Source organism: Natator depressus, chromosome 26 (assembly GCF_965152275.1).
Source record: "Natator depressus isolate rNatDep1 chromosome 26, rNatDep2.hap1, whole genome shotgun sequence".
NCBI lineage: Eukaryota > Metazoa > Chordata > Testudines > Cheloniidae > Natator > Natator depressus.
In genome coordinates, this window is record NC_134259.1 from 5,897,510 (window position 1) to 5,910,147 (window position 12,638).

General features: G+C 44.2%; 1 protein-coding gene across 6 annotated transcripts in view; it reads left to right on the forward strand.

Annotated features, from left to right (window-relative positions):
* Window positions 1-12,638, forward strand: part of PPP3CC (protein phosphatase 3 catalytic subunit gamma) — a 52,556-nt gene that overhangs the window by 31,281 nt on the left and 8,637 nt on the right. For 2 of the 6 annotated variants that reach the window (XM_074940155.1, XM_074940150.1), the window contains exons 4-13: window positions 755-866; window positions 3,405-3,550; window positions 4,865-5,004; window positions 6,025-6,102; window positions 6,204-6,298; window positions 8,235-8,360; window positions 9,424-9,501; window positions 10,187-10,213; window positions 11,096-11,177; window positions 11,824-11,921. In XM_074940155.1, the coding sequence (XP_074796256.1) occupies window positions 755-866; window positions 3,405-3,550; window positions 4,865-5,004; window positions 6,025-6,102; window positions 6,204-6,298; window positions 8,235-8,360; window positions 9,424-9,501; window positions 10,187-10,213; window positions 11,096-11,177; window positions 11,824-11,921 (982 nt within the window). The remainder of the gene's footprint in view (window positions 1-754; window positions 867-3,404; window positions 3,551-4,864; window positions 5,005-6,024; window positions 6,103-6,203; window positions 6,299-8,234; window positions 8,361-9,423; window positions 9,502-10,186; window positions 10,214-11,095; window positions 11,178-11,823; window positions 11,922-12,638) is intronic. The other 4 variants (XM_074940156.1, XM_074940152.1, XM_074940151.1 and 1 more) reach the window with 3 other exon arrangements.

A 12,638-nucleotide genomic window follows, 5' to 3' on the forward strand; every position in this document is an offset into this window, starting at 1 on the left:
ATAATGCCACTATATAAATTCATGGTACACCTTGAATACTGGTTGTCCCATCTCAAAAATATTAGAGTTGGGAAAAGTACAGAGAAAAGCAACAAAATTTATTCGGGGTATGGAACAGCTTCCATATGAGAAGAGATTAAAAAGACCAGGACTGTTCATCTTAGAAAAGAGACAATTAAGGGGCAATGTGAGAGGTCTAAAAAATCATGAATGGTGTGGATAAAGTGAATAAGGAAGTGTTCTTTAACCCTTCACATAACACATGAACTAGGGGTCACCCAGTGAAATTATTGGGCAGCAGGTTTAAAACAAACACAAGGAAATATTTCACACGACACACAGTCAACCTGTGGAACTTGTTGCCGTGGATGTTGTGAAGGCCAAAACTGTAACTGGGTTCAAAAAAGAATTAAATAAGTTCATGGAGGATAGGTCCATCAATGTCTATTAGTCAAGATAGTCAGGGAGGTAACCCCATGCTCTGGATGTCCCTAAACCTCTGACTGCCAGAAGCTGGGACTGGATGACAAAGGCTGGATTACTTGATTAATTCCCGTGTTCTGTTCATTCCCTTCGAATCATCTGGCACCGGCCACTGTCCGAAGACAGGATACTGGGCTAGATGGACTGTTGATCTGATCCAGTATGGCCATCCTTATGTTATTCCAAAACACTTTCAGTAAAGTCTATAGATGATTAGTGCCCTACAAAAGGTTTTATGACATACCATCTTCTCCTTCCATCTCGTTTGTAGTGTGTGCTGTATTTATGGAGTTTAAAGATAAATCATCCCAAAACGCTGTTCCTGCTTCGAGGGAACCATGAGTGCAGGCACCTCACAGAATACTTCACCTTTAAACAGGAATGTAAGTATGCCCAATTCTCCTCAGTAATGACATAGATGCACTAGCACGACCTGGCCAGGAAGTCCTCTATTGGGCCTGCCTTGGATGGCCCAGCTGGCTTTGGCAAATGTATCTGCACCTAGCTGTCCTCTTGTTTCCAGTATTCTAGCACGTTGCTTTAAATGCTGCTCAGTATTTTGGGTTGAACCAATCCTATGGAGTACTGAACATATGCTAAAGTAGCATTTGAGTTCTCTTGGTAAAAGGAATATGAATGCAGATAAAAGGAGCACAAGCCCATCTCCTGTGTTCCTGTCTTACTGACAAATGATTGCATGCAAAGTGCCCCCGTCCCCGTCCCCCCCACAGCTTCTAGACCCAGCACCCTATAATTACTGCCGAGTGACTTTCAGTTCAGTTTGTGCAGCTGGAATTGGTGATTACAGCTGGAAGAAAATAAAGGACTCTTCCTAGTGTTTGTACTGGGCGAATCATTACCGCTAAGATAATTTTATTTTAGTTAAATATAGTATTTATAACTTTTTAAAGTATGTGAAACTAGTGCTGGTGAAAGGTCAAGTGGCGTGCCAGCCCTGGAGACTGAGATCCTCTCTCCACACAACAAGCATAGCAGAGGCAGCAGTTGTGTGTGCTTTGACCCTGACCCTGAAAGAGTCGTCTCTAGAGGACATGCACTAGTTCAGTTCTGTGGCTCAGACTGCTGTCAGAGGGGTAAAGTGTGACAGGAATGTACCTGTTTGTTCAGAAATGAGCTGAGGCACAGCTTGCTTCGTGCTGAACACTGAAGAGCCATCTGATGGTGGTCATTATTGCTCCCGGCTGGGCTGGGCTGGGCTGGATTTGAGCCAGTGTGCTAGAGGTTAAAGGTCTGTATTCTGTTCCCAGTATCCCCTGTTAAAAAGCATAATAAACAAAAACTGCCTTTTCTTGTACATAAATGTTTCACTACAGAAGCCTTTTTGAGCCACAGAAATGAGGGCAGGAGAAAACGCAAAAGTCAGTAATACCACTTTTTCCTTGTAGATGAAGGTCAATCTTACAGTAACAGTAAGATTTTTCCAAGACATGGTTGAGATGAAACATCACCATCTAAGATGGCTGCCAGACATGAGACAATGTGTACTTTGATATGGTGATCTCCTAATGTGACTTCATGATGTTGTAGGGTCTTACTACTTCAATAACACCTATGGGGGGACGTTTCTGAATCCGCCTGGCAGCTTGTTGTGAAAGCTTAGTTTCTGCGTTTAGGAAACCCGTATCAATTCTGTGACGCTTACTGAAAACCTTCCTAGCCTGTCTGTTAAAACAAGCAGCAAAAGACATCCAATTGCAGAGCATTAATGGTTAAGCCAGCAGGTGTCTGGACATATTGCTGCTTAGAACAGCACCTCCTGTTGTATCCATAAAAAGAAATCGAAAACATTGGCTTTTAGAATGCATTTTAATGTGGAGATTGCGGAATGTGACTTTTTTTTTTTTTTTTTGGAGCCATTTGGGCCAACTCAGCACGCTCAATAAGAGAACTTGTTCTCAGTGGCTCCTTGTAGGGGAAGGAACCAGATCATTTCGTGTTCTAATCCAGTCAGGTCTCGGGCGGAAAAGGTTGGGTCAGGTCAGTACTCAGGAGCCCCTGAAATAACGCAAGTGGCAGGGAATGGTGCTGAAAGTGCCCTGAAAGGCTCTTTGCTCTCTGAATCAGTAATGAGCTAGTGCCTCAGCGTGGTGAGAGAACAGCTACTAGTTGATTGTCCCCCTGATATCAGGCTGAGGCATAAAGCTGAGAACCTGACCATATGTGGGCATTAAAGATTATATGCTATTTCTTGTAAGACTTGGTGTGTTAACCCCTGGCATCCTGGTCAAATTCTAGCTCCTTAGCCTCCCCGAGTCTCCCTTGGAGCACTTGTATCCAACTGAAACGGCAATTCCTGATCTAAACCGTTACATGGTATTGCTGTGCCAAGTTAAACAGCTGTTGCAGTTCCTAGTGTATAGTCTGCATAGTAGTTGAAGCTTGTAGGATTCTTTGGGGTCCTTTGAGATGAAAGGTGCAATATGAATGTAAGATATTTACGTGATTTTATTAGTCAACCAAGTTCTTTCTAACCGTTAGCAAATGCTGAGGCGCCTCTTCCAGGAAGTTCTTGGTATGGAGGTTAATATGCACTAGGATAAATTAATTTCTGAGCTTGAGGGGAGAAGATTAAAGTAAAAGTTCCTAACTGGGGCCACATTGGAAGCCTTTTGACTTTCAGGGTCATTAAGTATTTTTCCAAGACAGCTCTATTAATGGGCTAGAGGAAAGCTTTGCTTAGAATGTCATAGGTGTAGACTGTTTCTATTTCACTGTCTATATTAGCTTCCTGGAATCTCTCTGACAACGCTCCTACAGATCAAGGCCTTTGCTGCCAGTTCCTGTAGTATGTCAGTCTGAATGCACGAACGGTCTGGAACCTTTTCATTCAACTTGATCAACCCACATTGGGTAGAAGATAAATCATCTTCTCTCTCTCTCCCGCCTGCTCTCCCCATTAGGTCGAATCAAATATTCGGAGCGAGTGTATGATGCATGTATGGATACATTTGACTGTCTTCCTCTCGCCGCCCTCCTAAACCAGCAGTTCCTGTGCGTCCATGGAGGACTGTCTCCAGAAATCACATGTCTAGATGACATTAGGAAAGTAAGTAATCTCACTCGTCATTCACGCTGACATTTTTATTGGGCACTTGTATTACTAGGGTTCGATTTTTAGTTGCATACTCACACAACCCATCTCTGGTGGACATGAGTTATTGCTTCGTCTGGAATCTTGGATTGTTGAAGTTTGGTCTTAATAGGGCTTTCTTTGATCCCTTCACCGAAAGGGGTTGTCTACAGTTTAAGCATCGGGTTCGATACCCTCCTGGGAGCCCAAGATCCCAGCAGGAACAAATCAGCTTTTTTTCTTTCTGAGGTGAAGAAATTGAGTTCCAAGCAGTTCGGTGTGCGTGGGCCTTTTGGACACTATGTAAACAAGCCAAAGCCCTGTCTATTGCACGGACATTACACTCCTTAGTCCGTATTATGGAGCGTTCGGTGCACTGGTTAACAGCCTTTGCACCCCACAGGTGGCTGCTGCATATAAGTAGTTTGACGTTCTTTGTTGAAAAACAAGCTATGGACGTTGGCTATTCCTCCATTTTATCTGCTGTTTCTGATACTCCCCCATGTATCTTGAGACAGCATTATGGTCCGTAGTTCTGCAGCACAGCTCAAGCTACTTTGTGTTTGAGGGTAATGGATCACACACTTTTCTTCCTCTCTCCCACCTTATCCTTAGTTCTCTCATGCAGCCAGAGCTGGTTGGTTGCAAGGGCCTGACAGATTGTCCCAAAGTTGGGCCTTCAGTCAGCAAAACTCCAGGCTAATTAAAGGCCTTTGGGTTGGTTACTATGACTTGGTTCCAACTCTTCTTCCTAAATTGCTACTTGGTAGCTTGTCACTGGTATAGTTTGCATTTTTAAGTCTGCAGTATGTTTTTTGTTGTTGTATAGAATTTACTTTTTCTGCCACCATGTAACAAGTTAATAACATCCTTGATGCTGACGGCATTGAATTTCTGTAGACACTTTGAGTGTAGGCAACATTCTCTAGTGGTTAGACCAGGGAGCTTAAAGTCAGATAGTATACGCTGGTTCTCCCACAGCGAAGATGTCTTCTGAATGTTTTGAGGGAGAAGGGAAAGCAGGCAGGGGCAGAAAGCCAGGCAACTCATGAGCATCCAAGTGATGACCAGATGGCTGCCACTCAGACCTTGCTCCCCAGAAGATGGAAAAAGGGAAGGGAGGAAGCTCAGATCTGTTGAGTAGACTCAGTAAGAGAGGTGTCCAAAGCTCTAATCCTAATTCATTTGAACTAGCCCATCTCCAGAGCTCTTCTGCTTAGGGGCATGTGCCCCTTCGTTACAAAGCCACATGACCTCCACAATTGTCCTCATTTTGTGTGCACCTTCCAGTTAGACAGGTTTAAAGAGCCTCCAGCCTTTGGTCCGATGTGTGACCTACTCTGGTCTGATCCATCAGAGGATTACGGCAATGAGAAGACGCTAGAGCATTTCACTCACAACACTGTTCGAGGCTGCTCCTATTTCTACAGGTAAGCAGAGTTTCAGTGGGGCTCAGATGAACTATGGCTTCTGACTTGCCCTGGGTAGTGTTTTAAAAGCAAATGGAGAGAGGGATTGAAATCCAATTGTGGTGTTAAATGCCCCTACTTACCAAGTTCTTGGGTTGTCTGTGTTAGCACAGAAATACATGAACTTGCTTTAAAGCTGTTTTTCCCCCATGGGAAATCTACTTGACTCCCTGAAGCTGCCCCAGGATGCATCACTTGATGAAATCGCAAGTATCCAAGGTTGTAATGAGACTTCTGGTACCTGTTGTGGTGCTTTTGGAGAGACTTTCAGGGGCCAGAAGGTATCAAGGGGATTTCAGAAGGAAAGAAATAATTTTAAAAGATAATTTTTTCTACTTGGCTCCTTGCAACCTGGCTGGTTGGGATTTAGCATAGGAATCCAGACTGACTACTGTTTCCAATGTGCTTTGTGATGAATCTTTAAAAGACGGCACTGTACATGGTTGTGGCCTTATTTCAGAGGCGCTGAGCGGTTGCAGCTTTCATTGGCTTTGAAGGGGGTGACTACACTGCTGCTGGGAGTGGGCCTCCCAACCTGGGTAGACAGACTTGTGACTGCAGGGCTCTAGCTAGCATGCTACGAATAGCATTGGGAACGTTGCTGCACTGGCTGAGGCTTGCTCTAGCCACCTAAGCGCGAAGCCAGAGGATCAGGTGGGTCCGAGCTCGGCGGCTAGCGCAAGCCTCCGCTGGTGTAGTAACATCCACGCTGCTCTTTTTAGCACGCTAGCTTGAGCCATGCAAGCATCAGTCTGCCAGCCAGGCTGGGGGCTCGCTCCCAGCTGTGGGGTAGACCTATGCAAAGATGCTCCGTACGTCTGAAATCAGCCCACAACTATGTGCAGTGCTTTCATTTAAAGATTTAATTCCAAAGCTCACGAGACCATTAGTGCTCTTTGTTCTCATTTCTCCTGCCTCCCTAGAGGAGGGAGGATTTTTGTCTTTGCTACCTACTAATGTATTTAAAACTCTTCTTTTCAGTTACCCTGCCGTTTGTGAATTTTTGCAAAACAATAGTTTGTTATCTGTAATCCGAGCTCATGAAGCCCAGGATGCCGGGTAAGTGCTGCAGTGCTAGGACTGTGCAAGAATGGGTTTTTTTGGTTTTTTTTCCTACCCTTAGCCAGACCAGAATGCTAACACCATGCCCTGCCTTCTAGGTACCGAATGTACAGGAAGAGCCAGACAACAGGCTTTCCGTCGCTAATCACAATCTTCTCTGCACCAAACTACCTAGATGTGTATAACAACAAGGGTAAGGCTGGGAAGGCCACATCTCTGCAGTTGTTTTGGATGCCAGTGCTGTTTTAATATTAACCCTTAGGAAACCCCTCTCCAACTTCCTCCTTCTGTTTTGTTAGCAGTAGCCCCAGCTCACTCCATCCTTCTCATTTGAGTGAAGCCTCTTCCACTTCCCTAGGTGCGCGCACAGCCTGTGAGCCAGAACATGCTAGTCACTGAGCCCAACTGCATCGTGCTAGCTGCTGTGTGCTGCTGCCCCTCTTCTTCCAGCCTGGCCTGACCTGCTGATATGATTCTACTCCCACTCATCTGGTTCTCAGCTTTCAGGGGGAGGTGGGTGTCTGGGAAGTGACAGCTGGGGAAGGAGGTGGGACAGCTCAAAACAGACTCCTCAAGATCCCTGAAGTTAGTATTACCTTTTATCTGCCACAGTGGTCTGATGGAAGCCTAAGAAAACATCTCCTCTTCAATGTGATGTGTGCCTGGGATAAGCTAGGGTTGAATCCAAAAGAGCTTCATTAAGTGTCAGTTTGACAAAAGCCTGTAAAATCATAGTGAAGGTTGCCACTCTGTGTATGACTTGACCCTATCCCAACCCATGTGTTGAAGTACCAGTGCATAAAGGAATAAAGAAACCATGGAGTTAGTAGCTTTGGATCTGAATTTCTTTCCTTTAGTCAGTTGAACTTAGATACTTCAGCATCACATTATTTTCCTTTTTTGGGTGATGGCACTGAATGAAAAGTAGCTCTGCTATTAACATTGCAGCTGCGTTCAAATTGGCAGCAGATTGTTGTCATTGCTTACTGAAGTCACGCACTGTTTCGTTGACATCATCAGGTCAGTGGGTCCACAGGACACACTCTAGCTAGAAGTGTTTGACACATGTAAACATGAAGGAGAAGGAGGAAGAAAATTGTTCAGAATAGTCCATGGTGGTTAGAAATACAAATAATGGGATGAAAATGAGCAAAGGTAAAATTTAGGCTGAGAGCAGGAACTCTTTCCTAAGAGCCTGATCCTTAGGGCAGAGGAATAGTCTTGCAGAGGAGTTGGTGGCAATCACTTAGTTACTCTGGACACAGACCAAGTGTGTGCTTCAGAGGGAGGAATCTTAAACTGCTTGGTCAAGAGTGCTTAATAGGCCTTCACCTCTGATTCTGGTATCTGTGGGAGTGTCATCTTGTACCATGTCATCAGGGGCCCTTAAATGAATATTGACCTGCATTGGGAAAAGGAGCATTGCTGTGAAATTAGAACCACACTGAGGACTAAAAGCAGTTGTGAATCTTGTTTCTAAAACTAAAAGCTAAAGCATTTTTCTTAGTCTAAACTGGACTAAGTAGCAAACTTAAACAAGAGCCCTTCTTTCCCACTCTGACTTTAACTGGCTTTAATTGGTTATTAAAGCGTCCCGCTCTAAGATGGCAAGTTTGCATGCTGTTATAACTAAACTGTCCAGCTATAAGCCCTGGGGGAATGACATACATGCTGGTAATGGTGACTGTGCCACTGTAGCATGCAGTTGCTGTCCATGTTCATAAACTGGAACCCCTCTGATCTTAAATAAGAAGTGAGGGAAACTTTCCGCCTATCTTTCTAACCTTTACTTAGGATCCAAGAGTTTCGAGTTTGTGGTTTCTTTGAGGTGACCGTTTTGAGGCTTCTGAGCAGAGTGTACTTTTTCTTTAGAGTCTCAGTATATTGTCCTGGGGAGCTATATGGAAGATGAGCTATCGTGAAATGTCTAAAACTTCATGCCCTGTAGTCGATAAACTGAAAATACCACTTAAGCCTCTTAATTCTAGATAAGTAGTAGTTTGGTGCTGCGCAAATGGAACTGGTTGTCGTTGTTTGATCACGAACGCTCAGTGCTAGAGGGAGACCGTCTTTGCTCCTCAGAGCTCACAGTGCCTGCATACACACACTCCTTCCCTCTCCTTTTCTAGCTGCTGTGCTGAAATATGAAAACAATGTCATGAACATCAGACAGTTCAACTGTTCTCCACACCCCTACTGGCTTCCAAACTTCATGGATGTCTTCACCTGGTCTTTACCTTTTGTAGGGGAAAAGGGTAAGAAAAATAAAGCATTCAGATATCTGTTTGGCCTAAACAGTGACAGATCATAGCACTGTATGTGTTTAAAGCCTCCTGAGGGTAACTAAATATCTGTAAATATCAAATCAAGGGATTATCTCGGAAGTTTTAAATATGTGGTGCAGCTTGGCAGTGTAAAATGGTATGGATAAGTAGTTCAGACTTATCATAACCTATTGTACAGTAGTAGAACTCTGATTGCTAAAGTTCATCAGATTTTAAGTTTCTTTGGGGAAAAAAGTCTGCTTTGCCATTACCAAGAAGTTAAATAAAATGGTCCCTGTTTCACAGTATTTTTGTACTGATGAAACAGCCCTGATTAGGTAATTCCCCCAACTGTGCTGACATCTTCCATGGTACACAAAGAAAGAGGTAAATACGATGTAGATGTGTGGCCCATCAGACAGAGCATTCACCACAATCAGGGAGAGGCTTTGATTTCAGCTTTAATAAGGTATGGCTGCCTAAAAAAACAGATTGTGCCAAAATTCCAGCTTCTTCACAAAGGAGCGCCGCTCTCTCCCAAGCAGTCTAGATTCTCTTTCAGGGCTTTAGGTTTTGGGGATAGCTTAAAGGTCTAAAATGTTGACTCTGTGGAACCAAAGGTTGAAATTCCAGAAGAGCCGACATTCCCTGAAACAGATGGAGTATTGTGCAGTTTTTGTGGGGTAGGGGGAGTTAAAGGGGAATGGGAAGGGCTCTTAACTGAGACCCAATCTCTTCTGCATGAACACTGTGGATACCCCACTCCCTGACCAGTTCCCATGCAGTTGTGCAGCATTCTGTGCAATGCTCAGATTGCGCCCACCTCTATGACGGAGGATCTCAAGTAGCTAATCAAATGTATTTTGGGATCCTCTGCAATGAAAGATGCTGCAGAATGTAGCTATAAAATATCTTTGGGCTCCCTCTTCAAATGTATAAATGACTGATCTCATTGGTTCAATCCAGCTCACTGTCTCAGATACCCTCCCCCCTTGAGCAGTGTGAGCGCCAGCCCCCTCTAATCTTCCTACCTATTTGTCACTACTTCTTGCAGTCACAGAGATGCTGGTCAACATCCTCAACATATGCTCTGATGATGAGTTGATTTCAGATGGTGATGAAACTTTGGAAGGTAACAACCTTTATTACAAGTTGGGCTGTTAACAGTGGTGAGGGAATGGTTTAAAGCTAAGCTAAGAGATTGGCATCCACTTTAGAACTAGAAACAAAACTGTCCCTTTGCGATCCAATGACAGTGAAGTGCATAGGGTTGTACTTATTTGTGGCAATGCACTCCCCGCTAGATAATCTGAAGAATGATTTCCTGGCATTACGAGGTCATGGGATTATTCCCCATTTTATTTTTTCTGACTCAAACATTATTACCCAATCTACTGCTGCAGACAGTCTTTCCGCTGCTACTCTGCCCCTCTAGATCTAAACTTTAACACTCAAGCACTGGGCCAATTTGTCCTTCCTTTTCATACTAGCTCCAGAAATAGCAGCCAATTATTTGGTCCTGATTAGTGATTTTTGAAGTGATGATGTGTGAAGGAAGCTGAATGCAGGTGGAGTAATACATAAATTTTGATAAATGGAAAAGTACTGAGAGAAAATAAAGTAAATGTGGCATGGAAGTAGTAGGGAGGTATAATGTAACAAGGTGCCACTTCTGTCAACAGGTGGAGACTTTAACCTGCTTCTCCCATTGAATTTCATTTTTGATTTTTTTTCCCCCTCTCTCCCATGAAAATTAAATTTGTTTCTTCTATCTCTGTCTTCATCTCCTTGTTTCTTGGTGTCTCCTCTCCCTGAAGATCACTACATTTCAAGCTATCAGAAAGGTACCCAGCTAGAATTTGCTGCAAGCTTAATTCTCACTGCCTGTGTCACCAGATTCCTTGGAGTGGATTTGAATAGCTGACTAGCTGGGGAGGCTCTCCCTCCCCCTTTCAGTTTTAACATAAGCGCCGTGTGTTTTTTAACCCTGCTGTGTTCCTCTAGGAACTTGAGAGTTGGGGTCACATTTCTATTTGGCTTCCAAATGCAGCCACCTAGTGCATGGCTGAACCATTGGTGCATGTTCAATCTCCAGTTTGGCTTGTACTGTTCTAATGTGTGATAGTGCCATTTGAAGAGTCTTAGCTGAGAGGAGATGTATCTCTCCTATTTTATCATCAATCACCTTCCATGTTTTTCTCCCAGCGTATATAGTAAAAGGGGAGTACACCTACCTCACTGTATGTTTGAGTGAGGGTCAAAGCAGAGTTGCAAGGCAGTGTGTTTATGCCAGAGGTGATGCTTGTGTGACCACTCTCCCTTCTGCAAGCACAGCCCGGCATTCCAAGGTATTCGTCAGCGGTCAGATTTGTCTGTGTTCTGCCTTACCAAACTGTCTACATGGCTGAGTCATTTGTGTTACATTCTGTGTAATGTGATCTGACCTGTCGAGTAAAGATCTGCTGCTTCCCGCAAGAACTGTGTGATCCATTCTTCTGGTGGTTCTACTCTTTCCTTAGACCTTTATTCTGTGTCATTTTGTCAGTGTCACCATCCTCATTTCCATTCCTACTCCCTCCCAAGAGATTGTTTTCTAGAGAACATAGCTGTAAATTTGTAATCCATGATTTCTCTTTCCTAGAGCCAGACAGATGCTGCATACTGACATTACCTGTGGCTTTAAAAGGGGGGCAGGAAATCCTTACACAATTTTTTTTCTTTCAAAGCAGGCACGACCGTCCGTAAGGAGATCATCAGGAATAAGATCAGAGCCATTGGGAAGATGGCGCGTGTTTTTTCAGTTCTCCGGTAAGAAGGCAACTTGGGAGTGTTTTGTGTGTGAGCTTAATGTGCAATCTGGGTACTGGGGGTTGCTCCTCTATCTGACCCGTATGAGTGAAGGTGGTAGTATGCAGGCAGGAATCCAGCCGAGAGAGACTGCAAAACTATATCAAAATGGGGAGTCTGGGTTTGGGGAAATTGCTCGCATCTATCTGTAGTCTGCTGCTGCAAAGCTGATGGTCAGTCCTGTTCTTCGGGGACTACAAAAACCTCCATCCCATCAAAGCTAGCATCCTCATCAACAGAAAAGATTAGACCTGTAGTGGGGATCCCTCCAGATCAGAGGTGCATTTCATGTAAATAAGGAAGTATTGGTTGAAGTTGCCGTTGGCTTTGCTGCATGTCGTCCTAGTAAATAGAGCACCTGAGCCTGCAAGGTTGTATTAAACTTCCTGGTGGAAAAAGACATCAAATGGAAGCTGTTTGGATCACCTTCGGCAGTTTACTGCCAAGATGGTACAGACCTAAGCTTGAGGGTTACCCAAAGGTAAGTATGTAGCATTCCCCTAGGAGGGAAGGAATATTTTAGTGAACATGCCGCTGGCTGTAACCCTCTTGCCTAAATGCTGGCTGTGATAAGAGTAATCCATCCTTCTGCATCCTTTTTTTTCAGAGAGGAGAGTGAGAGCGTGCTGACTCTCAAGGGCCTGACTCCCACAGGTACGCTGCCCCTGGGAGTCCTCTCAGGGGGAAAGCAGACTCTACAGACTGGTGAGTACATGCGTAATAACCCTTTCAGTGAGCTCCATGCACAGTGTATCTCATGCTCCAGGGTTACACGTGTACATAGGTGCTTCTCGACGTGTGGCTTGGGACATGCGAGGGAGCCACCAGCACTTGTTTGGAGGAGTCAAGATTCTCTATTTGCCATATCTGGTGTTCTGCTGAAGCAGAGCTGGCACGGAAATATCTGGCCTTCAGGTGCCACCGTAAACCATTGTGCCAGTTCCTACAGTTCCTTTCCTGCAGCACCATGGGAATGGGGGCAAAGGATTCTCGGGAGGACCATTGTGTGGGGTCATAGGAGGGAACGGTTGAGAACTCCTGCTAGAAAGTGATACAAACTGGGGTGGCAGGTCTTTTCTAAAATACTAGTATAATCTCGTGGTCAAAGGGTTGTCTCTCTGCTTCAGCTACTCTGCTGCTGCTGTGTAACAATGTACATGAATAGTACCATAAATGAGTCTGCTTTTTAGGGGTTTTTTTAATCAAACTAAATCCCTTTGTTTTCAACCCTAATATTATGATTCCAGGAGGGGGGAACTTATATTTTTACTTTGAAATAGGTTAGTTCTCTCAAGTATGTTTTTAATGTTCAAACTTGGCAATCCCAGTGACTTGGTCCATTGGGTTTGAGTAGCTTTCCTGTATGCTTGTTACTTTCTCTGTATTTTTGGCAAGTTCGCTTGTTGCTCCCCACCTGGGCTT